Consider the following 25,793-nt stretch of genomic DNA (forward strand, 5'->3'; position numbering starts at 1 on the left):
ACACATCATCCGCAACACAGGCGGCAGCAGCAGCAGCAGTGTTGTTCTATGCCGTTTGTTTCCTGTTGGGTGCGTGAACATTCAAACGGTTCAAAAACGAGTGCTCTACGCTATGTACCCACCCCTTGTAACAAAATGGCCTACAGGCCTCATCTGCGCATACCAAGTCTGGCCATACAGTCTGCAGTCACAATATATAAATATTTTTTTAATTGTTGTGTTTGATGTTTCAGCATTGTGTCCATAATTAAAGCATAAACATGTCCCCATCAGGAGAATGACTGCGTTAATGTAACTCTGCTCTGTTATGCATGACGCAAATGGTAAGGGATCAGCGGTAAACGAGGCCACGCATTGTCTGCCCCCCGCCCTCCCTCTGCTTGTCAGGAAGCAAGCTGATTGGCCGAGGCCTAGCAAAGAGTGACCGGGGATCCAAAACTGCAGGCCGCACTTAGCTTACCGTCAAAAATAAACCAAAACAATAACACACAAATTTGAGAACGGGGAGAAACGCCGATAGAGTCAGAAGACGACGTTATCAGGTAAAATTATTTTGAATAAATCAGAAGGTCATGTGAAATAAGACGCGAGGGCCCAGTCGGCCGTAGTGGGCCCCTTTCAGCCCTTTCTAAAACAACATGGAAGATAATGCGGCACAAGCTCCGCCACTTAGCTTAGCAAGCTAGCTAGCCGAACGGAGCGTCGATGTCGTGCATACTAGATGGAATTCAAATATTTATCACGTTTAGGAGTTTTAGTGTGTATGTTACGTTAATGGCCGTATTTGTTTAGTGGCGTGTTTTGTATTGATGCTTTAATTATCAAATCTCATCGGTTGTCGCCTCTCTTGAGTTAGCCTTAAATGCTAAAACAAAATGGCGCTCAGAGGAACAGCCCTAGCTCGCTTGCTAGTTAGCCACGGTGGGTGGAGAGCGATAGAACGCATTGCATAACGTCTACGGTACTTGCATTGACGGTTACGAACAAGGAGCGCCTAATTTGTTCGTCCAGAGTAAATACTTTTTGCGATTAGTGTGATATAACACATTATAAGCTATTTATCCTTGACATCCGTGGAAATTAGACACCCATAACGGTACTAAAGACCGCTGCAGAACTGTCATACTTGGCTTATTTTGAACCGTCATGTGACGACAGTGCGTTTCCTCCCTTAAAAACAACCAGGGCTTATCACCTCAGAGCCTGTACCCATGAGCTCGTCCCCTAGTGCACTGAACGGGACAGCTCTTTATCCCAGCTGGGCTCCTGTTATCAAGACCAACCAGCTCCAGGTGTCTGGCTACATGTTTGTAGGTTGAAACTGCATGTAGTACTCTTGATAGGCTATGGATGGAGCCAGTGGTTAACAACGCAGTTATCCCTCCTCACTGACAGTGTATTGTTTTTCTGCTATTGTGGTCCGTTATAATATTACCCTATTATATTATTAATAGTCCTGAACCCATGTAAAAAATGTTTTTGCAGAGTAAAATATTGTCACTCATCACCCATGTAATTTTTCATCTATTACTTATGGATACTAATTGCTTGTTTTGTTTCTTTGTCAGAGGGATTGATTACCCAGATGGAAGAGACCACAATAAATATCTTGTTCACTTTATTCTAAGGATTTTGTCATCAAATGTGAAGGTATGTATTGAATGGGTGGGGGCATTGTGTCATTGACCTTCGTTCCATTTAAATGTATTACAAATTTTAACTTGGTTTTGGAAAAAAAGATCAGTTCAAAGAATATTCACATTTGTACATTTCCATCCACTGCTGTTAAGCAAATACTAAAAGTTAGTTCACAGAGAAGCATTAAGTGGCAAATAATTTAAGTAAGGTCATCATTGAAGAAAAATTGAAAAGTGCAACTTAGAGCTAAAAATAAAGCAAAGATTTGCTTAGCATTCTTACTAATTATTTTGTAAAGTTATGTGAAGTTAAAGGAATGTTTAGCATTCATTCCACACATGCCTCCTCATGTCATAATTTCTGCCATTTTTTCAGTGCAGAGCTTTCTTAACATCATCTGCTGACTCTGTTTCCACTCCATTTAGTTGCATTTACTATTTATCGATACACCAACCTTTCCACCTCAAGCATAAAAGCTTATTTGTCATGTCCAAGTTTTCACGTTTTCATTCACCTTTATTGTGCGTATAAATAGGCAGATGGAAACCCAGCAATTATCAGTTGTTGTACTCACTGTCATCAAATTTGGCAACATATACTAACGGAGTTAAAGCAACCATCTAACAAATTGTACACTGTTACTTCCAGTCTTTTTTTCTAAGTAAAGACATGGATCAAGGAGGAGGGGTGTTGGAGCTACACACTCAGGAGCTAAAGATGCCCCACGCTATGATCATGCAAGACTTTGGTATGTGGTCAATTAGGACAATGTGATGAAAATGAATGTATTAACGGACCCCAATTTCAACGCATAACATACAATTCATGATGTGTGTCTCTACATGAAACAAGAAATGTGAATGTTACTGTTTACCAATAATAGAGACTGCCTACAAACACTGGCTTATTTGCTTTATGGGATCACACCTATCAAGATTACAGTGCAGATGAGATTTAGTTTCATGAACTAGTTAAATTATGTCGTCACAGCTACAAACATTCAATATGACATTTTTACTACATATCTACGAGGAGACTTGGTAAGATGTGCTGACATTTTCACTGGGGGTGTAATTAATGTACATATATATGTATATAATATACGTACGTATTGTGTTATTTAATAAAAGACATTTGGCTGTTGACTGTTTGAATTTATTTATTTATTTTCATCTAACCTCTTTTTTTGTGTTTACAGTTGCAGGCATGGGAGGTCTGGCTCATATTGATGGGGAACACATTGTTGTGTCTGTGCCTGAGGGTATGCTTCTTTCTGATGTGATGACGGATGAGGGCATCCTTCTGGAACATGGGCTTGAGGTGGAAGGCCTGGAGACTCAAGTGGTTCAAGGACTGGAGACAGAGGTGGTTGAAGGATTGGAGACCGAAGTGGTAGAAAGCTTGCATGCAGATGTAGAAGGCTTTGAAGCAGAAGTGGTGGATGGCCTACAGACACATGTTGTAGAACTGGAGGCTCAGGTTGTAGAGGGTCTGGACGGTGAGGTCGAAGTGGAAGGTCTTGAGGCACACGTGGTGGAGGGGCTTGAAACTGAGGTAGATGTCGAAGATCTTGAAGCTCATGTTGTTGGGGGCCTTGAGGAAGAGGTGGAAGTGGAAGGTTTAGAAGCTGAGGTTGTTGAAGGTCTCGAGGTAGATGTGGAAAGCCTGCAGTCTCAAGGAGTTGAGGCCCATGAAATGACCAGTGAAGACATGGTGCCTACAGGACACAGTGTGATCTTGCCTGAGAATATCCTCGGGACAGAGGTTGCAATAGAGGAAGCATTGGACCATCACCACCATCACCACCACCACCACCACCATGTCCTTTCCTCAGACCTCATCCAGGACTCAAATCACCACCACGATGACATGCCAGACCAGGTTTTTGTGGCAGAGCTACTTTCTGAGCACCCGGACAACACCCTAGATCACCAGCTTGTGTCAGAAGGCTTGATGGTGACTGAGGAAGGCTCAGAGACCATAATCCACCAACAGCTGCCAACTGAGGTTGTTCCTCTGCAGACAGATGAGGATGATGATGCAAGGAGCAGTTCTGAGGATTATCTCATGATCTCTTGTAAGACAGCTTGTCATGTGATAACATAACTTGTATTAATAAACACTGTTCTTGTGCAACAACGTATTAATTACAATTTTCCATCACCAAATGTTGGTTATTTTTATTACTGTAGTGGATGAAGTGGGCGAAAAGTTGGATATAGGAGACACTCCCCTTGAGATCAGCACAGAAGTAATGGAAGATAAGGAAATCAAAGAGGAGGATGGGTCTGAGGTCATCAAAGTCTACATTTTTAAAGCTGAAGCGGACGACGATTTAGGCAAGTGATTTTTAAATTGTAACAGAAATCCTTGAGTTCTGTTTCTGTTCAAGTGAGTTTAAAAACATGGCTTTTATAAAATTCTTTTTCCATTTACAGGTGGAACTGAGGTAATAACAGAGGATGATTACCAGAATGGTCATCCTGACCTGGAGGCTGCCTCATCGGGCAGACTGGGAGTTGGCCGGGACAAGATGGTCTACATGGCGGTCAAGCAGCATGTTAAAGACGAGGACGAGGATGATGAAGACGACAGTGATGAGGATGATGATGACATCAGTATGTTCCTTTTGCATAATAGTTAATTGTCAAGTTCGTCGTCTTTGTAAAGACATGATGAGATAAGCCATGTCTTTCTCACATCATGAAAGGGAAAATAAAATATTTTTGCCCTTCAGTTTAATGCAAGTGAAACTGTCATGTATGCACAGGTAATACCATTGAACAGGTGAAGAATGGCACAGCCACACCATTTCTGCAGATCCGAGAGGGACCAGGTCCCAACCGTACCCTTAAACCTAAAGCTAAGAAAAAGAAGAAAGGAGATACACGACCGTGTCAGACTGGTATGATAATTCTGTTAGCTTATGATAATGATGGATGATAAGATAATGAGATGTACTAATTCATGCAACAAGCTGTTTACAATATTCTAAGCTGCACACATGTTTTCAATCTTCTCCTCTAGCTGTTATCATTGGACCAGATGGTATGCCTTTGACAGTCTACCCTTGCCACCTTTGTGGAAAGAAATTTCGCTCACGAGGCTTCCTAAAATGTCACATGAAGAACCATCCGGACCATCTGTTAAAGAAGAAGTACCAGTGTACAGACTGTGACTTTACCACCAACAAGAAGGTCAGTTTTCACAACCATTTGGAGAGCCACAAACTGCTGAGTCACAACAGTGAGCGCTCTCCAGAGTACTCTGAATACACACGGCGCTACCACGAGTCGAGCCCACTGGGCTCTGACAAGCTCATTGTCAAGGACCGGGAGCCCAAATTGCATCACTGCAAGTACTGCGATTATGAGACCGCTGAACAGGGCCTACTTAACCGTCACCTGCTTGCAGTGCACAGTAAGAACTTTGCACATGTGTGTGTCGAGTGCGCCAAAGGCTTCCGCCATCCGTCAGAGCTGAAGAAACACATGCGGACCCACACAGGCGAGAAGCCGTACCACTGCCCGCACTGTGAGTTCCGCTGTGCAGATCAGTCCAATCTAAAGACTCACATCAAGAGTAAGCATGGTGCAGATCTGCCTTTCAAGTGCAGCCATTGTCCCCAAGCCTATGCTGATGCTCGGGAACTCCAGCGTCACATGGAGATGGTGCAAGGCCACAAGACCCACCAGTGTCCACACTGTGAGCACAAGAGCACCAACTCCAGTGACCTGAAACGACACATTATATCTGTTCACACCAAGGACTTTCCTCATCAGTGCGACGTTTGTGAGAAAGGCTTTCACAGGCCGTCTGAGTTAAAGAAACACGCAGAGACACACAAGGGCAACAAGGTGCACCAGTGCCGGCATTGTAACTTCAATGCCCCCGACACCTTCACCCTGAGCCGCCATATTTTGTCCTTGCATACAAAGGACCTCCCTTTTAAGTGCAAGCGGTGCCGGAGAGGCTTCCGGCAGCCAGCTGAGCTGAAGAAGCACATGAAGACACACAGTGGTAGAAAGGTTTATCAGTGCCAGTATTGTGAGTATAACAGTACGGACGCTTCTGGTTTCAAACGCCATGTCATCTCCATTCACACCAAGGACTACCCCCACCGCTGCGACTACTGCACCAAGGGCTTTAGGAGGCCTTCAGAGAAGAGCCAGCACATAGCCAGGCACCACAAAGACATGTTGATGTAACGTCATCACGCACACAAACACACTCCTCTTTCCCAATTCAATCTGTGTCACACACCCAGAGGTAATTTTAGTGTATTAACAGAGCAATGATGGATATAGGCTGTTGATAAAGACATTATAATTGCCGTTTTATGTTGTGCTGGGTGTAGATCTCTTCCCCAAGAGGTAATGAAAGAAGACGTTTTAGATGGGGTGAAGTCTAAAAAAAACAGTGTATACTGAGTGGGACAACTGTAAATTGTGTTTTGTTTTGTTGCAGAAAATCACATATGAACATATATTCAGGGTTTCAAATGTCTATATTTTTATACCCACTCAGCTGAAATGCTGCAAGATGATGACTTTGTCCCGTATAACAGAAAGCAAGGCGTTGTGAACATTATGCCAGTTCATCAGCTGATGTGGATTGAGTACCTGGGAAATTTGCATCCACAGTACCAACTAGTATCTGTTTTCCTTAATTTCACAGATTCAACTATGACACATTGTGTTCAGTGCCACCTGGTCTTAAATGGGCGGAGCCATTCATGCGTTCATGAATGGTTTTCAGCGATGTTGAATCACATTATGCACCTTAAAATGTAATTTCATTAACTAGCAGTTGAACTCTGATCATTTTGGACTTTCCCCCCAAGACTCATCACTTGGCGTTCCATTGAATTAATCATGTATACTATAGAATCTGCTCCGTTAAGTATGCCTCACAAGATGAATCAGAAATGTTCTAATCTGATCAAGGAGAAGGGCTCAGTTGGTATTTCAGTGGTCTTTCCGTTAAGTGTACACAGCACATCTCTGACACAAATGTTATTGTATCTGCTATAATGGTGCCGATAATTTTAGGTGTATAATTATATGAACTTCACAAATGGTCGGCTGTATTATTTTAGCAGATATAAACCCCTAAAATAGATATATAACCACCACTCAAAGTTTCATATATGTTACTTATGACACAAATGTGCTCTCTCAGCTAACCATTTGATTGCAATCATGCCTTGCATCTGTTGGTCTTTATCCCGTAAGCACTGATGAACACAGCTAATCAAAACTAGAAGTGATTTATTTTTTACTCAAACATGCTGTACCAATACCATTCTCTAAGCAGAGATTGTGTGTTTTGAGTCAGTAGAAAGCACTTTAATAATGTTTTTTGAATTTTAATTACATGTAAGGGGACATCATATATACATACATATATAGATGATATATATATATATGTGTGTATGTATATATAATTGGACCCCTGTTTATAAAAACGACTTCAATAAAGTACAGAGCTTTTGTGAATGGGTAAAGTTAAAGACGGTTTTGAGGATTATATCTAACAAGTGGGCACGATCCATTACAGCATCAAAACTGGTTTGTGGGTGAAACCATTTATTGTTTTGTTCTATGGATAAGTGATTGGGTTTTGTGTTTTGTTTGTGCTCACTAACAAGTTTCCCATACCCTAGTCCTCCAGTCCCAAATAACCCAACCCAGTCCCAAGCATTGGATTATTCCCTCTAAGTCAGTGGTCATCATATTGGAATTAGTCGTAAAAGTATGCACATATGCTGTCTCCATAAAATTGATTGTGGTATATATATTAAAAAAAGAATCCCTGCATTTCGTGTATGTTAGTCTATAATTTCTTTGAGTCTGATTGTGGATAAACTACTGGTGGGGAAGAACCAAAATAAACAATTATCTTTTTACACTGCTTGTCCTCTTCTGTGTAAAACAATCAACTTTACGTGGCATCTTTAAGGCTTTGTCAGCAATTAAGATGTGTTTTTTGCACAGCTGTATTGCTGAGGTGGCATCAAGTGTTGCTTTGTACTGATTGACCATTCCTTTATTCTTGTAGCTGATGATATACTATAGATAAAAGTGTTTCATGGACTGTGTCTGTTTCATCGAGCAGGTTCACTAGCAAACCAATGAGGACATTGCACAGGACTGTGTGTGGAAACTTTCGAAACAGACTCTTGTCTTGCCCAATGTCTGTTGTTAGCCAGCCATCTAAACCTCAGTAACTGCTCCCAGTAGTGGCCATGTGTGTGGCCATGACGTCTATTCACTTAGTAATGATTCCAGTCCAAGCCTTTTCAGGCCATTTTCAGCAAGAACATTAACTATAGTTCTGTCAGTTCAAGTTGTCAGGACAGTGAGCCAGCATGCGCCCTGAAGCTGAGGAAGCTAAATGGGACTCATCCATCATTCATTTGATCTTTACCCTTGTGATTTTCCTACCTGTCAAAATGATTGCTGTGAAAAAGGCTCTCAAAGAGAGTCAGTGCACGCACTACACACTGTGGTCTTCAAAATATCTTTGGAACGGTGATTGTCTGAAGGGACGTGGGATAGTATTTGCAATCTACTGCCATTGTTTTTTGAAAGATAGTAGTCGACAACAGCGGTGTTCTTATAAAGTATCCCAGTGAACCATTACAGAGTGACAGCACTAGGTAGGCACTACTTTGTATTATTTTCTCAAAGGGGGAAAACCCCTTACTGGAGGCAGATCACATATACAGTACACCACACTGATGAAACATGACCTGCTTAAGTTTAATTGTTAAGTTTATAATTAAGTTTAAGTCAATTCAAAGTTGTTTATTTCAGTCACATCTTGTCTTTGTATGCAAATGTGTGATTTGAAGTCATTTTCCAAGTGTATTAAGTGATGAGATGACTTGTAAAGTAAGCGTGTTTCTTTAAGCATTTACTTGTAAGCAACAGCCATCGGTTACTTCAGTCAAAATCTAAAGGTGAGAAGGCAAAAATGAATAGGAGTGTTGAATAAGGAGCCACATTTATGAAAGCTGTATCCATTATTTATATTTTATAGAGCGGTTGTGATTGACTTGCCTGAGTCAGGAAGAAAGTAGAGTCAACAGACACAATAGAAGAAGTTTGTCACATTAATCTTGCTGTAAAGGTGACGTGGCCTTTTCTGGTTTAATTTCCACCTTAATTGGAATAATGTGTTGAACAGCTGTGCCGTCAACTCTCGCGGAATCTCATCAAACATCAACACAATGTAGTAGTAAAGAAATATGTAACATGTATATATGTATCCTCACTTCGGATGTCTTGTTCCACTTTCATGACAGGTGTTATGGAAGATGTATGTCATCTCATGCTGGGGGAAATGAGGCTGTTGCCGATGGTTTCACATGAACACCACGCAGAGAAAAATGATGCAAAAGTCTGTTCTTTCTTCTGTTGAACCAACACAGCGTCTCATAAATCACTTATTGGTGCAGCTGTCAGCACAAACCGCTGAGGACGCAGAGATCAATATGCAGACGCATCCATAAAATCCACACTAAGTCACCTCTCTATTTTATCCCTGTATAATCCAAGGTTTCACTACACGCTTGTAAACTCATTGTTTTCACCTCAACTCACACAAATTGAGCTGCAGCAGTAGTCACTGGAAGTACACCCCCCGCCTTCCTCGAGGAACATCAAATGCTCTCTTCTCTTTCTTTCTTTCTTTATCTCGACACAAACACACACAGACAGAGACTCACCTAACAACCTCTAAAGGACATCACGGTGATGGGAATTGACAGATAATCCAGCCACTGCAGAAGGTCAAACTAATTTATTAGATGTAGTCATTTTGCCCACACCTCTGAGGATCAATGGTCTCTGGTGTGGATGTGATTAGAGTGATTAAACTGCTGCTGAGCAGGGATTTAAGAGTCAGTGAGTGAAAGGGGGCGATCGGTCATTTGGGATTATCATAGCAATTTAATCAATTTTTAAATCAGTGGCACTTGGTTAGAAGTTATATTTATATAATGCTTCAGTATCTGAGCGTATTATTTTGGATATTGAACGTTGGACTGTGCATGATTCTGCTGTGACAAGCACATTTATGTCAAAGTAATAGAGCTGGGGACTGAACCATCATGTTTCCTCTCCATCTACAACCCAAATAAACCAAACCTGGTTGTCTGCAAGCCGTCTGGAGACTGCAGGCCTTCAGGGAAATCAGCACCATGACAAGATTGTTCATGACTCATATGTGTTCACACAAGTGTGCTCTTTTAGATCTGATGTAGCTCATTCTGCAACTTCTTTTCAGTGAGCAGAGTCTGACCACGTGTCAGTCACAAACAAACTTCCACTCCCAGGTCCCATTATTTTTAATAGATTCATTCATGACAGCTATTAATGTCTCATATTGAGAAATGTATCTCCACGGCAACTGAGCCAGCCCTTTGCATCAGGAAGAACCATGCGATGATGTCACTACATCATCAACTACATGGCGAGCACACAGAGAGACGTCCTCCTTCAGCAGATTCACGTGGAGGCAGTGTGAAAGTGTGAAACATCACCGTGGCAGTGATGAGATGTTAGTGTCATGATATGTGTGATCACAATCAGAAGTCATGAACGACAGGACATTCCCCCGAGTCCTCACTAGGTGTCACTGTTATCCCATCCTCAGACTGCAGTGTAATTGATCCCAAAAAATACAAGCAATAAAATTAAATGTAGAGCCATTTGCGAGTCAGTGGCTGGGTTTTCAATAAGACTCCAGCACATAAAGAACTGGGCAGTGGCGTCTGTTTGTTTTTTATTGCACTGTTTATTTCATCAAGACAGCACATTGACAGATAATGAATGGACGTCTGATGGGACCACGTTTAATTTACTGTTATCTTCAATTGCTGTCTATTTATAAAATACAACGTGGGATTTCAAAAGATATTAAATATAGATATTATTTATTTTATATTATATATGTATATATTATTATTTTATTTATTGAATTGAATGACTGTTGGCTTATCTATTCAGTCAAACTGGGAGCACATCCGTTTTAAATAACACTTATTTCCCCCCTTATTACTCTGGCTTCTTTAAGAAGATTCAATAAATGATCAGCTAATTTATAGATCCCCCTGAGGGCAGCAGGCTTTTTTAACCTGGATCACAACAGAGACGAGTGACGGGGAGTGGGCGTGGCCAACTGGGGATGAATAATGCCTCATCCTCGGTTACGTCGCAGCAGTTAGAGTGTGACTGGAGAGGAGAGCGCACAGACCGAGCACCTTAAACGTAAACCCTACAGCCGATGGAAAGGTTGGACATCTGGTTATTCGCCCTGCTCGTGTCTCACTACATCTGGAAGATTCTCTTCATCGCGTGGCTCTTCGTCAGTGGGGCGCCCACGGAGCGCACCAACTATGGATTGCTTAATTGAAGTTGGACCACCTGATCCTGTTTGCGTCGGGACAGACGAGCGACAGTAAAGCGAGAGAAGTTGTTCAAGACACTCGTGCAAATCGCTCCGTTTCCTGCTCAGAGACCTGGCGTGAGAAGCAGACCCTTCATCCTCAGGATACAGCGCACCACATACCGCGCGTGGACATTCCGTTCAAATGAAATACTCTGTGCTGTGTTTTTAATAATTATGAGGCAAATCTGTTAGAATAGAGAGTGCGCGTGTTTGGTTGACTGGTTCCTCTTTTATTGCGCGCATTACCCGTTGTGGTAAAGATTAGCCCAAGTCATCCACCACGAGAGGACCTGCGGTCACAGGCCTGATCAGCCACCGTGACAGGGTTTGTTTAAAACTTTGACTGCAGCCAAGAGTTTTTAAAGCTGCAGCAAGTTCACTGGTGTGGTAGGCGTGAGCTATGGCTTTACCAGACAGTGGCATATCCGGGGAGGAAGTACCCTTCCCAGAGATTATAGAGCTTAATGTCGGAGGCCAGGTGTACATAACCCGCTACTCTACCCTCACAAGTGTGCCAGAGTCTCTGCTGTGGGAGATGTTCAGTCGAAAGTCAGCCAAGGGACTGGCCAGGGACACCAAGGGGCGCTTCTTTGTGGACCGTGATGGTTTCCTGTTCCGCTACATCTTGGACTACATGCGGGACCAGCAGCTGGTTCTTCCAGACCACTTCCCTGAGCGCGGGCGTCTGCAGAGGGAGGCCGAGTTCTTCAATCTGCCAGAGCTTGTCAAGCAGCTGGCGCCCAAAATCAGCAAGCAGAACTCACTGGGTGACGAGGGATGCCAGAGCGACCCAGAGGACTCCTCACCTGGGATTGACTCGGCCCGTAACCTTAGCTCACTTGGTGCTGCCGCTGCCGCCTGTGCCAGCCTGGTCCCCGGTGCCATGGATGGAAAGCGGTCCGGGTTCATCACTATCGGGTACCGAGGCTCGTACACGTTAGGCCGCGACAGTCACACCGATGCCAAATTCCGCCGGGTGGCAAGAATCATGGTGTGTGGGAAGACCTCCTTGGCCAAAGAGGTATTTGGAGAGACGCTTAATGAGAGCCGTGACCCTGACCGCCCTCCTGAGCGCTACACATCACGCTACTATCTTAAGTTCACCTTTCTGGAGCAGGCTTTTGACAAGCTGGCTGATGCAGGTTTCCACATGGTGGCCTGTAACTCCACAGGAACCTGCGCCTTTGCCCATGAGCAAACTGATGACAAGATCTGGACCAGCTACACTGAATATGTGTTCTACCGTGAGTGAGGCTTTGTTCTCCCGGTCCTCCACCTTGTCTCCAAGTGCCCCCTCCCCTCCAGCCTCCAGCCGCCCTGTCTCTCTCTCTCTCTCTCTGTGATGGCTCCTGCACCAGTAGATGTACCATAGATGTTGTTGCCCTCCCATCACTCTCTGCAGCATCCAGCTTTTTCTCCCGTGAACAGTCCATAGCAGCTGCTGTGACCCTTCATAGCTTCTCTGCGGCTCCAGACTGCACCCCTTCACCCTCAAACCCAAATCCACCTCCGCCCTCTCATCCTCAGGTCCAGCTTTTGCCTTACTATGTGGTTCCACCTAGTCTGTAGATCCTCCAGTTTCCCCACAGCCTCTTCCTGCAGAGACAGATACCTTCAATGTACTGTTCCCCTTTTGTACTCTATATATTGCATCTGCCTTGGTGAAGCACAATATTCTATCCAAGAGCTAGTTGTGTCCAAAAAAAAAGTGCCCCAGTGTGTCTGTATGACTATTGTACTAGTCCTAAAGTCATAAGGAAAAGGGCTTCAAAGAGTGGCCATGATGTTCAGTGCTATACTTTCCCTGCTTACTTGAGCAGATTGGACTCTCTACTGCTCCTCTGAACTAAATTACCACATAATTGGACTTCTTATCAGCCTTGGGGGGATGTGAGCAGCCCCAATACAAGAAAGAAGTGTAACACAAAATCTAATTTCCTTCACTTTTTATTAAATGTGTCCAGTACCATGTGTATAGGGAATGTGCCATACAGTCATTTTTATTTTGAGTGAATGTGGGTTGATACAATGCAGCCACAAGGACAGTGGAGGAATGCGTTGGACCTTTTATTTTAAGATGTGGGTTTGTGTGTGCGCACGTGTGTGTTTTCCTTTTCAAGAAAAACACACTGGCTTGTTGGCAAACGGTAAAGCAACAGGCTTTCATAAAAAATATATATAAAAAAAATCAAATTTCAAAAGGCCTCATATCGACAGGCAGAAAAAGGGTTGCAACTTGAATTGTGTGTATTGATTGTACAAAGGAGCTCTCAGTATTTTAATCACCAGTGCTGGGGGTGTAAAGAGATTGAAGGTGATGAATCACTCGCAGCACACTGCTCTGTTTTGTCATCATTGTGCTGTTTTGACATTTCTTTGCTCAATTATTCAATAGCATTTTTTTGTTCCTCACAGTGAAGCACCTCTTGGAACCGTTCCACAATGTTGTTTCCATAAAAAGAAAAATGTGGTAGTCATTTTAGCAGACCATGCCTTCAGTGTTCTGTAAACGGTAATATTATTCTTAATACTCGGTTCAGTATTTGTTGAAGCTGTTGCTTATTTGATGATAACTCTCAGTGACTGTGAGTTATTGCCCATGGGAGATGGTAGGATTAAGCTGTAGCCAGCCAAAGCCCATTGTTTTCACAGCACTGTAGCAAAGGGGCATTGTGGAGCGGCCGTTTATAATGTGCAGGTGTGACTTCAATTATTAAAGAGCAATTTTTTGTGTCCATAGTTACAGCCTCAGGTCTGGTCTGTACATTCTATACCTCAGACTCAAACTGAAGGAACTTTAATCCAACTCAAGATCCAGCTGGTGAAAGGAAAAAATGCAGATACAGTTAGAAAACAGACGATTTTTTTTTTTTTTTAAACCTGAGCGATCAAGTGTCTACTTGTAGTTTTGGCAGAGCTTTCTGACAGTGACGGTAAATGTATCCTGAAATGTCCAGAAACCGCAATGTTGTTTTCAGTGTGATGTGTGCTGTTGACATCCAAGTCAATATGTTAGTCCTGCAGCAGTGTGTCACTGCAGGCGTAGATGACACTGAAATAAAAAAAAATAAAAAAGAAGAAGTGTTCAGCAAAAAAAGCAAATCGATTTGTCAAATAAAGGATGTTTTCTTCCTATTTGGGTTGTATTTTCCATTTCTAATGGCATCCCGCTCAAACTGTGAGGAAAATGGTGCATTAAAGCAGATTGCAATTTTAATTTTCACTCACAATATGACCCCATCTCAATATTTCCCATTAAAATAAATGTCCTTGAACTCTACTTCTTATTAAATGTTCATCATTCTGCCCTCAGGCACCATGCCTTTTGTCGAGCAGTTGACCAGAATATAGAGCCAGAATAGAAACGAGGGCATGCAGAGATAACAGGCTCTTTAAAAGCAGATTACAATTTATTTTGTTGGCAATAATTGACCTAATTATTTTGTCTATTAAGAATCTTGAAGCAGAGTGGACATACAACTCAGGACTGCAGCTGTTAAGGCCTCATGAAGAGTGGTTATGTACGCACTTCAATTTATTTCAACAATTTGAATTGATTTTTGTCTGTTTTCAATAAAACACCCACAGATAAACTGAAGAGACAAAATTAAGGGCATAATTGGCTCTTGAGCAACGACCGCAATTATGGTTTATGGTTATGGTAGTTGACCCAGTCACGGTACCTGACGACAATCACTGGGTAATTGCCTTAGTATAAGACCTCTATACCCGATCTCAGTCTGACCTAGATACACGCATAGTTAATGACTTTCAAAATGTTAAAACATGTATGTGGCTGTTTTCCTGGAAAACATGGGATGCTTTTTTTTTTTAAAGCTTGGAGTTCATGACAAATCATGGGAGATGGAGACAGTACAGTGTCTGCAGTATCTCTCCAGCTCTGGCAAACACAGTTCCTCTGTCACTGTCCTCCACCGCCCTTCTGCAACATGAGAAGTGCCGATGTCAGTTATTAGCACGGGCACGGAGAGCTGCGCCTCATGTGTGAAATTTCAGGCATCGGTGTCCCAAACTGTTCTTACCATCTTTGCATTTGTGAGTTGCCTCAAGACTCAACATTCAACAGTGGATGTGTGAGAAGTGTAGACACTGAGCAGCAGCAGCAGCAGCAGCAGCAGCAGCAGCAGCAGCAGCAGCAGCACCCTTTTTGAAACTCCAAGTACCAAAATGCATTAGACAGACCTGCCCACAATCTATTCAATGATACATATTTCATGTTCCGACCAGAATATTTGAGGTATGCAAATCATAATTGATCTCCTGCCAATAAAGTCGAGGGCAATCAGAATTTACCCCGAGAGTACAAGCCTGTTCTCACTGAGCACATTACCTCAAGGCCATGATTTGACCAATAATCCTTATTGTCACTGTAGGCGACTCTGCGTGGCAGCTTGCCTTGGCCTGTTCTGCTTTCCTCTCTTAGAATGATCCCCTTGTCTCGCAGCCAGCTGGGTCATCACTTCCCCTATTTGGAAGAAGAGTAGGACAAGAGGAGAGGAGAATAAGAGCAGATACACAGTGCGTCAAAGGAAAAGGGGATTGTGCAATGGGACAAGGAAGCAAGATAGGAAGTAACCTTTGGAGATAAGACTTTGAGAGCAGCACGACAGGTCCTGTTATAATAAGAGGTTCTGGCTCGTTCTGACAGACACGGCACGTGACATGTTCCTTAGTGGCCTGTCACACAGAGATTGAGTTACAACAGAGCCACAGGACTATACTCAGCATGGCTGGGGTTTAATATTGATTCATAGTTAGATTACAATCAACAAAGACGGGGGAAATCTGCAAGAAACAGTGTTCTCTGTCTCGTATTTGTGAAACATACGCTGTGCATTTACACTCTGTGCAACCAGCGCAGGTTCCCGACTGCTTCCTCTTTCACGAATACACCGACCATATGCTTCATGACGAGACACAGGGCTGCAATGACTCATTTCTTTCTCCACCTTAGACTGTGTATACTGTCAGAATTTGGTCTTGCTGCTGCCGTTAATCTTCATTGTGCACATTCGGCTGAAGCCTTCTGCAGTTCTTTATGTTTATGTCTCCTATACCTTTTCCATTTTGGGAGTGTTTCTCCTGTGTGTGTGTGTGTGTGTGCGCTTGCTTTATGTTTGCAGACCAGGTGGGATGAGACTCTCTGTGTTGGGTGGGTAGTTGATATAGGGGAGGGCAGGGCACTCCCTGTCTGACAAAAAATGCTGAGCTGGCAGTTGGCATCACTGAATGTGCACCGACACAAACGCAGCGGGACTCGTGCACAGAGGGAGGGAAGTTGCTAGGAGAAGATGTGCAACAGCCCTCCTGTGTGAGTCTAATGAGTTGGAGCGGGCGAGGTTTCAGACCTGCCTGCCTGCCCTTCTTTTCACTCTTCTTTGTGATCAGTTAAAATACATTAGCAGGCAAACAAGCCATTTACCCCCCTCCGCTTCTCTTGACAGCAATAAACCAATGTCCGTGCTAATGTAGAGAAGCACCATCGCTGCTAATTACCTGGGAGAAGTGTCAGCCATTAAGTGTGTGTGTGTGTGATGCAGTGGAGAAAGCGTACAGGAGCCCAATTTCCTCTTTGACATGTGACATAACTTGTCACTTTATTAGGTACGCAGGATGTAATAAACACATAATACAGCTCTGCAAGATTTGATTGTATCAAATGTGTATGTGTGTCGGGGGAAACCTGATATTTGCCCCGGGGGGAAAAGCTCTTGCCAAATATTGGAATATTGAATATTTTATGATTTTATTGTACTTCATTAATTGGTTTATTTTCTTAATGTGATACACTATTATACTCCAATACTACTGCTAATGCACACCGGTCCTCAGTGAACGTGTGACCTACTGCAAGAAAAGAAAAGACATAGCCATTTAATCGCTTTTGGTGATCACTTTATTAGGTATCCAGTGTGGTCTTCTGCAGCTGTAGCCCATCTGTTTATTTGTGCTGTGAGTTCAGAGATTGTTTGCTTCATACCTTGGTGGTAACAAGTGGTTCCTGTTGCCATTCTATCATCTCCAAACAATCTAACCATTCCCGCGTGACCTCTGAGTAAGGCATTTTCACTCAGAGAACTGCCGCTCGCTGGATATTTCCTATTTTTAGATCATTCTCTGTAAACCCTGTCGATGGCTGTGTGTTAAAATCCCACCAGATCAGCAGTTTCTGAGTTACGTTCAAGGTCACTGAAATCACCTGTCTTCATCGTTCTTGAGTTCTTGGTTTGAACTTCAGCAGGTTCATCTCATCTACATGCCTGAATGCACTGACTTAGAATTAGAATTTGTGTTCAAACCATAGACTCTCTATAAAATTTGCACCCGTCACCTGCAACCATGCTCTTATTAGACGATACCTGATGTCAATCACACAGGTGTCCGCTCATATGAGCCATGCTGTTTTCCTCTAAATGCGACATTAATTTACAACATTTCAAATATGTGCTATTTAAGAAGACCTGAAACCAGTGATTTAGACATTGTGTCCTGAGTCAATGTTCACTGATGTTATTAATAAAGAGGGAAGTAACCTCAAATGGTGGCTGGTGGCAGAGTGCTAATTCCATCCTACTTCCTGTGCTTCATTTTCCAAACCAGAAGGATGTTTTTAGTGTATTGTGTGACTGTACATGAGCTTGTTTTACTTGTTTTGTTTATTTTCACATGTACGTGTGTGTGTGTGTGTGTGTGTGTGTGAGCTAAGCCCCCGCTGTGCTGAGGCTTGTACTCAATGACGGTGCACCCACGCTGCCAATGTAAGCCCGCGTGCACGTAGTACAGTAGCTCTGGCTCGGGGCATCTTTATCTTATTGTGTGTTGGGTTATTTATAGCGAGCCAGGCATTGAGCCAGATGTGTAACTTCAGTCCACCGCTCTATCCTGCAGCATGGGCACACATGCTTTGCTGCATCTGCTCCTCCTGCTCACACATGTCTCCTACAGAGAACAGCTGTCTCAAAACACACCGAGTCCCTGATCTCCACGGGGAATTTGTCATGCAAGGTCATTGTCGGAAGCTGCTTTATCATAGTCCAAGATCCGAAAAAGTTTGAGCAGGTTAGGTCACTCTTTATCCGCAGTACTGTTTCTTTTCCCCTCATTAATGTCACTCCTCATCGTCTCTTCAGTATTCATCTTTATTCCACACTGTCTTTTCTCTTTTAATCCCCACAGACACAGAAAGAATAACCGACTCTCGCAAGCAAGAGGGATGTGTGGAAACAGAGCAAGAGTAGTCTGGGAATGAGGGAGCATGAAATTATAGTTCGAGAGGGAGTCAGAGGGTCTGGAGTGAAGTTGTAGGACTGGATTGGAGGGCAGTGAGAATAATTAGTCAAGTTCCAAAGAGTCCTCATGTACAGATATGTCGAGATCGTACGTGAGGAGACGCGAGAGGAGAGAAGCGGCAACACTTTGAAAGGGGGAGAGAAAACTTTGTTTCTTGTGTGGTACATTGGGCAAACTGAGAGGGGAAGTTGTGACATTAACAGACAGGAAGTGACTGTTATTACCATTTTGTCCTCAAAACAGCAAGTGTTCAGAGTGAAAAAAAAATCTATTAATGAGTTATGTTTGGTAGTTGATAAGGATGGGAACGATGTAGTTGTATGCCTCTGCATCAAGGTGACATTGTCTCCTATAGTCTAACTGTAACTGATGCTTCACTGTAGATATTTAAATTCTCAGCCACTGAGCGTTTCTAATGTTCCTTTGCAGACAACTTAAGTCTCAAGATGGAAACTTACTTCAGTGTGATGAGTCTTGGTTGCAGGCAATCAATCACAGACTGAGGCAATAAGTTAAAAACCAAGCAGCATGATTGAATTCTCACATAGAGTCACTGAAATTAATGTTGTGGTAAGACGTAGACTGTGCGTCGGGTCCATTAGGGAGGGAGTCGGTGAGAAACATCTTGCCTTAAGCGGGGAGTTGTAAACGTGACTGTCGGTGCTGTTGTTGGACTGGGATTCACCTCGGCCATCTGGAGACTTGGGCTCTAATCTGCCTCTCTAATTGTCAGTAATCTGAACAGTCATGCGTGTCCTTGGTTGGTGCTGCAGTCCCAGGTATGGATGGATCGAACCTGGCTGAAACTGGGCAAATGAAGGAGAAGCAGGTGGCTGCGGTGGATTGGGTTGGGGGCTCTGCAGCAGGGGTGCCAGGACGGGCTTGATGGTGCTTAGGCAGGCTGGTTAGGGATTGTCGAGCGGGCAGCAATGTAAGGTGTCTAAAGTAAGGGAAGATAAAACAAAGGGAAGCCTGTGAAGCAGGTGAATTAGCATGATATGGAGTGGAAGTAGATCTGAGCAAGTCTGCAAACTTGAAAAAGCAATATAATACTCCTCATTAAATACAATGTTCTGAAAACAATCGTTTTGTGGGTGTAATATTGGTGACTGGTTTCACTGTATTACTAAAAACACCTCCACTTTTCTTTGGTTAAACCATTTACTGCCCCTTTCTGTCCCTCTAACATGATATAGATTGACAGATTTGTAATTGCTCAGAGACTTGTGAGCATACTCCAGTGATTCTGATGCTGTACTAATTTCCCAGCATGCAATGTTGGCCAGAAAGTCACCATGTCTGAATACATCTCCATGTATATTTGCTGTGACATCTATCGGAGAGGAAACACGGCGAGAAGGAAAGTGAATGAGCAGGCGGTATAAAGCCATTAGACACAATATCATGCCACAAAGCAGATGATGAATATCTCAGCTGAATACTTGGTAATTAGATATAAAACATGCTGTAACTGCCAAATCTATGCAGCGTGAACGCCCATCAGAACAGCTGGCTAAAGCCATATACGCACAACTGTGGCGGAAACACATTTGTGCATTCGCGTCGCTGTGGCTGCTGCTCATCACTGTGGAGATGATGCCGTCCTCTTGTTTGCCAGTTCCCCATCCTCCGGTCCCAACATCTGTCAGCCAACACAGTGGATTTTAATCATATGCACTGGCTGATTGACCCATCACGTTTTACTCCACATTCATTCATTTCTCAAAGTCTCAATTAGAATAGATAACACAGTACTCGTGGAAGCACATGAACAAAAACCTAACTTGTTTGTATGTATAAAGACCAAAGCTGCGCAATCTTCGTGCCTATTTATTTTTTATTTTTTTTTATTTATCGTTTGCTTGAGATTCATTAAAAATCAGTGGCAAAAGGATTTCCACATGAAAGCCTCCCCTGAAATATTCATATTGAGTTGGTAGGATAAACCAAACCCTGTCTGTTTTGATACTTCGCGGTGGTTTTATGGAGTCTGTGTGTGTGTGTAAAGCCACTGAGAGCAAATATGATAGGTGAAAGTAACATCACCAGACACGCAGAAGACATTTTGTGACAGAGAGGTGATAAACCCTGGCAACAGTGACACATTAGAGTTGCTAATGGCAGTAATGATGGCAACAGAAAGGATGAATGTGTAACACAGAACAGATGGGAGATAGAAACACACTGAGAGAGAGAGAGGGATTGAGGGAGGGAGGAGAAAAAGAAGACGTGTGAGAAAGTGTTTTAGCTTTTGCATATATCCCTGGAGAAGTGGCCCAGGGAAAAGGGTTGAGTGCTCTCTTCTGCGGTTCTCCTCCACAAGGCTTAGTGGTGGAGGAGAACACGGAGCCCATCCCCCAGTGGATTATTCCTCTGACAGTGCTAAGCCCCCGTATACTCCCATGTCCATGAGGCCTTCATACAAATGTACTCTATGCAGTGAACACACAAACACACGTTGTGGAGAATCATCTTAATTCTCTGTCCTCCTTTCAAGTGTCATAAATGATCTGGACAGAATGTCACAAGATGATACTTGGACCCTGTCACACACACACATGCATGCATGCACGCTGGCTCTATTTGACACAATCTGCTTTTCCTGTTATATAAGACATGTTACCGCGATAATGAGTTCTATTGAGGGAAGGAAGGAGTGGAGGTACACGTTTATTAGACCACCACCCAAAGCCACACAGAATTGTTAATTATCAAAATCCTTTTTTATGTTTGTGTAAGGGTTTACACGCGCTCTCTAACTAGAATTATGTTTTTAATGCTAAATTATAATTGTTATCCGTGAATTGACAAAAAGAAGAATTAGTACAGCACAGAATTAATTCTTGATTCAGATGTCAAAATATAGTTTTAGTGGTTGAATGTTAATTTCTGACTAGTTATAAACAAGTTTTTGAAAGATTTCTTTAGTCTAAATTTTATGACTTGTGGTCTGATAAATTTGCTAAGCTCTGTATGGCAGTACACATGTGTGTGTTTTTGGGTTGTGTGTCTGCCATGTTGTATCTGTGTATGAGGATATGCATTTTCATTTTCACTGTAAGAGAAAGAGAAAGCATGTGATTTCATATGGTCTGACTGTAACTGTGACTATGACATCATTGTGTTTTTCTCTCCCCATGGAGCATGTTCTCCTGGTTCTTCAAAAGTCCCGGGTTTCCACTGTCACGATACAATGATCTTCTCAGATTTTCCTTTTTTTCCCCCCAAATACAGTTTGTTATTTGCAGAACTGGCAGGAGGGATTGAACAAATCACAGTTTTTACCTATAATGGATCACACAAGAAGACAGCCTGATCTTTAATTAAAGTAGGATTACAATACATAAAAACTATCACTCAGTGTGGCGTGTCTGTGATTAAAATCCCATGCAGGGATTTGTGTGAATTGGAAGTGGGAATAAGGCAAATGTGAGGCTGTTTGCCACAACGTAGATAGTGAAAAATCAAAGACAGAATGTCCACATGTTTCTAAAAGCAGTCTCCTTATAAAGAGAGGAGGAGGAGCAGCTAAACGTGGCTGATGATGGGCTTTCAAATACCTCAAGGTTAAACAATGTATATGTGCCACTCCAACTATTCTGAGAAGTCGCACGGCAGCAACCCTCTCTGTCCTCACACGGAGCTGAGATGAAAAATCAACACACCGTGAAAAGATGGTTTGTCAGGCTCCAGTCAGGAGGTTTCACGTTCTCTCTGTCCTCCTCCCAGAAATAAAACATGTGAACAAAAGTAGAAGGGAAAAAGTGTGAAACTGTCCTTCATTCTCCTTATCTCGTGTTCCGTTTCCTCTGCTGCCAAGCTCCTTTCTCTGCTTATTTCTCTTCCCATAATGCTCTGACAAGAGTCTGTGCCAGCATGTGTTTACTCTTGTGTTCTTGGAGACAAAAACTGACTGTAAAGCTCAAAGCCAAGGTGTCTGCGTCTGTGCCAGCCTCATGCTACTGACACACTCTGGTAAGACGCTGATGTGTGTGCTCTATGCGAGAACTTCCTTCAAACATTCACTGTAAAATATCTGATTGTACATTTACTGTTAATAATGACTCTAAATGGATAGCCGTGTATGTCTGCAATTTCACAGATGCATCATATGACATTATGGCATTTTACTGTGGCTTTACAGTTATGCCATGTTGCTGTGATTCAGCAATGTTTACCTTTTTTATAAATACTGTGTTTATCTGCAAAAATCACAGTTATTTCACAGTAAAGGCCAGTGAAATGATAAATACAGTATGTCATTTATTGCTTAAATTTGCATTACAAGCCTGTGAAATCCTGAAAATAATATAGTGGGCCGTGCACATGACAGGAAATATCCTCACTTATGAATATTCATAATATTAAATTCTGTTCCCATTTTCATGTTTTGCTCATCAAACTCAAAAGGACAAAGCAGTGGTTGAAAAAAAATGACACTAAAATGATTTCTCGTTGTTGCAGGTCGTTCAGTAAATTCCGAGGCAACAAATTTTGACTCCCCAGCTTTGACTGAAGTGGAAACCTCGTCGTCCGCTGCTGCTCGTGCTGCAGTGGAGTCTGGCAGCGCAGGCCGAACCCAAAGCCTTCCAGAATCCTGCCACACCACCACGCTGGGTGTAAGAAACCCACTGCCCCTGGATTCTCCTCTGCTGCCTCCTCCCGCTGCAGACAGCCATGACCTCCTTCATCTGTCGCTTCCTGACCTGCCTCCACCTCCGCCAGCATGCAAACCATTATCTAATTCCAGCCATCCTCCTCCTCTTCCTCCTTCTCCTCCTCCTCCTCCTCCTCCCCCCCCAATGCTGCATCTTGGGGAGAGTCTCCAACGTCCTACCACCCTCACCTTAAAGACACTGCCGCGACCTGCCACGAGGGAGAATGGTGTCCCACCACTCGGGGTGGATGAGGACGAAGAGGAGAGGAAGATGCTGGAGGAGGATCTGAAAAAATGCATCGACGACTTCAAAAGGATCCGCTTGCCCAGGGAGTTTCCGGATCGCAAGAGGCACTGGCAAAGTGACTTGCTCAAAAAGTACAATGCGTAGCGTATACTTTACAAACAATCTGAGAGAAGCAGACTTTTTATCCATAGTTAGGGAACGCTTATTGTAGCAGCCTTTGCATGTCAACAGAACTGATCAAGTGTAGTGTGTAGTGTTAAGGCTGAGCTAGTAAATAGCATCAACTGGCAAATATTAATGACATCACCCATAACAATCTGAACTCCCGTGTTCAAACTTCGAGATATCTGTTTTGGAGGTTGAGGTTTTTGCCACTGAAGGTAACCAGGCTCCTCTTGGATGATACCAGCTGTCAATCATACTGCTGTCCATTCATGTGGCCCGTGATAAAGAAGAGCTGAAACTAGTAAATGAGAGCATGTGCTCCTCAGGACAACGTCCACTGACATTATAAATCCAGTGAGAACAAGGATCATTTTCCAATAGACTTTTAGTTGCTCCTTGGTGGTGATTCAACATATTCTTAGGTTTTCCTTAGCCACCAGAGGAATATGTCCACTTTTTATATAAATGCTAAATATTCATTATATATTATAAATATTTATTTTAGTGCTTTTCTAGTCTCGATGACCACACAAAGCTACTTTACACTACAGTTTTCACCCATTAACTCACACATTCATGCTATGTTCAGTGCATTTTTCTATCACACATCTTTCATTTCCATTCACGCGCTGCCGGCACTAACTTGAGGTTAAGTGTCTTGCCCAAGGACACATAGGCATGTACACAAGTGGAGCCGGGAATGGAACCCACAACCCTCCAGTTGAGGTCTACCACTGAGCTACCGTCGTCTCACATAATTATGGTCAGTGCACACGCTCTGTCTCTTCTCATTATAGAAAACAACTCCCCTTTACAAACTGTGAATGGGTTTTGTTTTTATTCCACATGAATTTTGGTGGAAACAAAAACATATTGTTTTCCGTCATTTAAAGAACAATATGTGTAACGTATCATTGAACAAATGGAAAATGTAGAATAAGTGTGAATCTTTAGGCATTTGACATTCTTGATTCAAAAAATAAATAAATAAATCAATATATATGGGCCATTCTACCGAATTTGTGCAAAGTCCAGAGTTGGAAACACATTTTCAAAAGTTGTTTTTTTCCAAAAACCTTGTCCATACATATATTGTACCATATTTCTATGGTACATATCTAGTAAAGGCGCAGTCAAATTTCATATATTAATGTCTGCCTGTTCTTGAAATGTTTTTCAACTCCTGAAATGTGTCACTACCGTAACACAGCAACACACTGCAATAAAAAACATTATATTAATCTGTTAATATTGTGTGTCCATACACCCTCTAAAGAATAATTTTAGTAATTTATTATGAAGGGTTTTACAACTAAATCAATTAAAATTATTTTTTAAACAAATTTCAAAGTTTATTTTCTAAGACTCATCAAAATTTAAATGCAATCTTTTTTGTAAAATGAATTACACTGATCATAGAGATCTCAGAGTTCATTAGTTATTACATTGAATGTATATTTAACCAATAGTTATCATAAAATGTTATTTAATGACTCAATTCTTATTTTATTTTACAAAACATTCAGTGTTACGGTAGTGACCGCACTGTTACGGTAGTGACTGCACTGTTTTGGTTGTGGCCACAGTATTTTGTTTGCAAGGTTGTATTATATCCCCTCAACCTTATTGCTTAATATTAACTCATAACCTGCCTTTTAATGTGAATTTTACAAACACAAATGTTATGTCTCTGATATGTGAACTTTAGATGTGGGTTGTCTGCAGTCGTGTTGAGAGCTGCCTGTCGGAGCTGCCTAGTGTTTCTCTGAGCATAGAAACAAGATTGTATTTTCTGAGCAACCTGCTTGTCAGTGCGCTTCTTAATCCATGTTTCTCTTTATAATTGGCAGACTTGTATTTTTTTCTGCAAATTGTGCATGAGTGTGTTATGAAAAAGAAGGGTCTTTCTGATATGCACAGGAACTCTGTGCTTCCATACTTCCTTTTGAGTTTTTGTTCTTGCGGAACATTTTGACTTCTCTGGCCTCACGCACAATCTATGGCACGGTTTTCTATATTTTTCTTTCATCCATTCAAGTTTATTTTTCTGTGGTCACGCATTCCAACGTCTCTTATTAGTCTCACTAGAAGTGCGTGGAGTAACAGTCTCACTAGAAGTGCGTGGAAGGTGAGGCGGCATGGGAGAAGGCGTGGCAGAGGGTGTGGGAGGTGGCGTGGAAGTTGTGCACAATCTCTCCATCTCTCTTTGACTTTTCACCAATAGCCTGTGATGTTGCTGTCTTTTTCGCCATGATCTTCTGACCTTCCTTTGCTCCCTGTCAGATAAATCACTGATAGATTTGATCTTTCCTCCTTTCT

The 25,793-nt window shown here is 42.5% G+C and overlaps 3 protein-coding genes across 3 annotated transcripts; all 3 read left to right on the forward strand.

Moving 5' to 3' along the window:
* Window positions 1-376: 376 nt before the first annotated feature.
* On the forward strand, window positions 377-7,008 carry znf711 (zinc finger protein 711). Its single transcript, XM_044040027.1, has 8 exons — window positions 377-542; window positions 1,569-1,650; window positions 2,287-2,386; window positions 2,837-3,715; window positions 3,831-3,977; window positions 4,077-4,256; window positions 4,409-4,543; window positions 4,666-7,008. Exons 3-8 carry the CDS (start codon window positions 2,308-2,310, stop codon window positions 5,844-5,846), a joined length of 2,601 nt encoding a protein of 866 aa, XP_043895962.1. The 5' UTR covers window positions 377-542; window positions 1,569-1,650; window positions 2,287-2,307; the 3' UTR covers window positions 5,847-7,008.
* Window positions 7,009-10,851: 3,843 nt separating this feature from the next.
* On the forward strand, window positions 10,852-14,229 carry LOC122778297 (BTB/POZ domain-containing protein KCTD12-like). The gene has a single exon (XM_044040029.1). The coding sequence runs from the start codon at window positions 11,495-11,497 to the stop codon at window positions 12,344-12,346; it is 852 nt and encodes a 283-aa protein (XP_043895964.1). The 5' UTR covers window positions 10,852-11,494; the 3' UTR covers window positions 12,347-14,229.
* Window positions 14,230-17,819: 3,590 nt separating this feature from the next.
* On the forward strand, window positions 17,820-23,965 carry LOC122778298 (histone-lysine N-methyltransferase SETD1B-like). The gene is made up of 2 exons (XM_044040030.1): window positions 17,820-22,380; window positions 22,870-23,965. Exons 1-2 carry the CDS (start codon window positions 22,362-22,364, stop codon window positions 23,451-23,453), a joined length of 603 nt encoding a protein of 200 aa, XP_043895965.1. The 5' UTR covers window positions 17,820-22,361; the 3' UTR covers window positions 23,454-23,965.
* Window positions 23,966-25,793: the final 1,828 nt, after the last annotated feature.

Source organism: Solea senegalensis, linkage group LG12, assembly GCF_019176455.1.
Source record: "Solea senegalensis isolate Sse05_10M linkage group LG12, IFAPA_SoseM_1, whole genome shotgun sequence".
Taxonomy (NCBI): domain Eukaryota; kingdom Metazoa; phylum Chordata; class Actinopteri; order Pleuronectiformes; family Soleidae; genus Solea; species Solea senegalensis.

What these genes read in the sequence shown, in the direction of transcription:
- znf711 (XM_044040027.1), top strand. Translation starts at nt 2,308, where the DNA reads ATGGATCAAGGAGGAGGGGTGTTGGAGCTACACACTCAGGAGCTAAAG. An exon ending in TGAAGCGGACGACGATTTAG is followed by an intron (nt 3,978 to 4,076) that starts GCAAGTGATTTT and finishes TTCCATTTACAG; the next exon opens with GTGGAACTGAGGTAATAACA. An exon ending in TACACGACCGTGTCAGACTG is followed by an intron (nt 4,544 to 4,665) that starts GTATGATAATTC and finishes CTTCTCCTCTAG; the next exon opens with CTGTTATCATTGGACCAGAT.
- LOC122778297 (XM_044040029.1), top strand. Translation starts at nt 11,495, where the DNA reads ATGGCTTTACCAGACAGTGGCATATCCGGGGAGGAAGTACCCTTCCCA.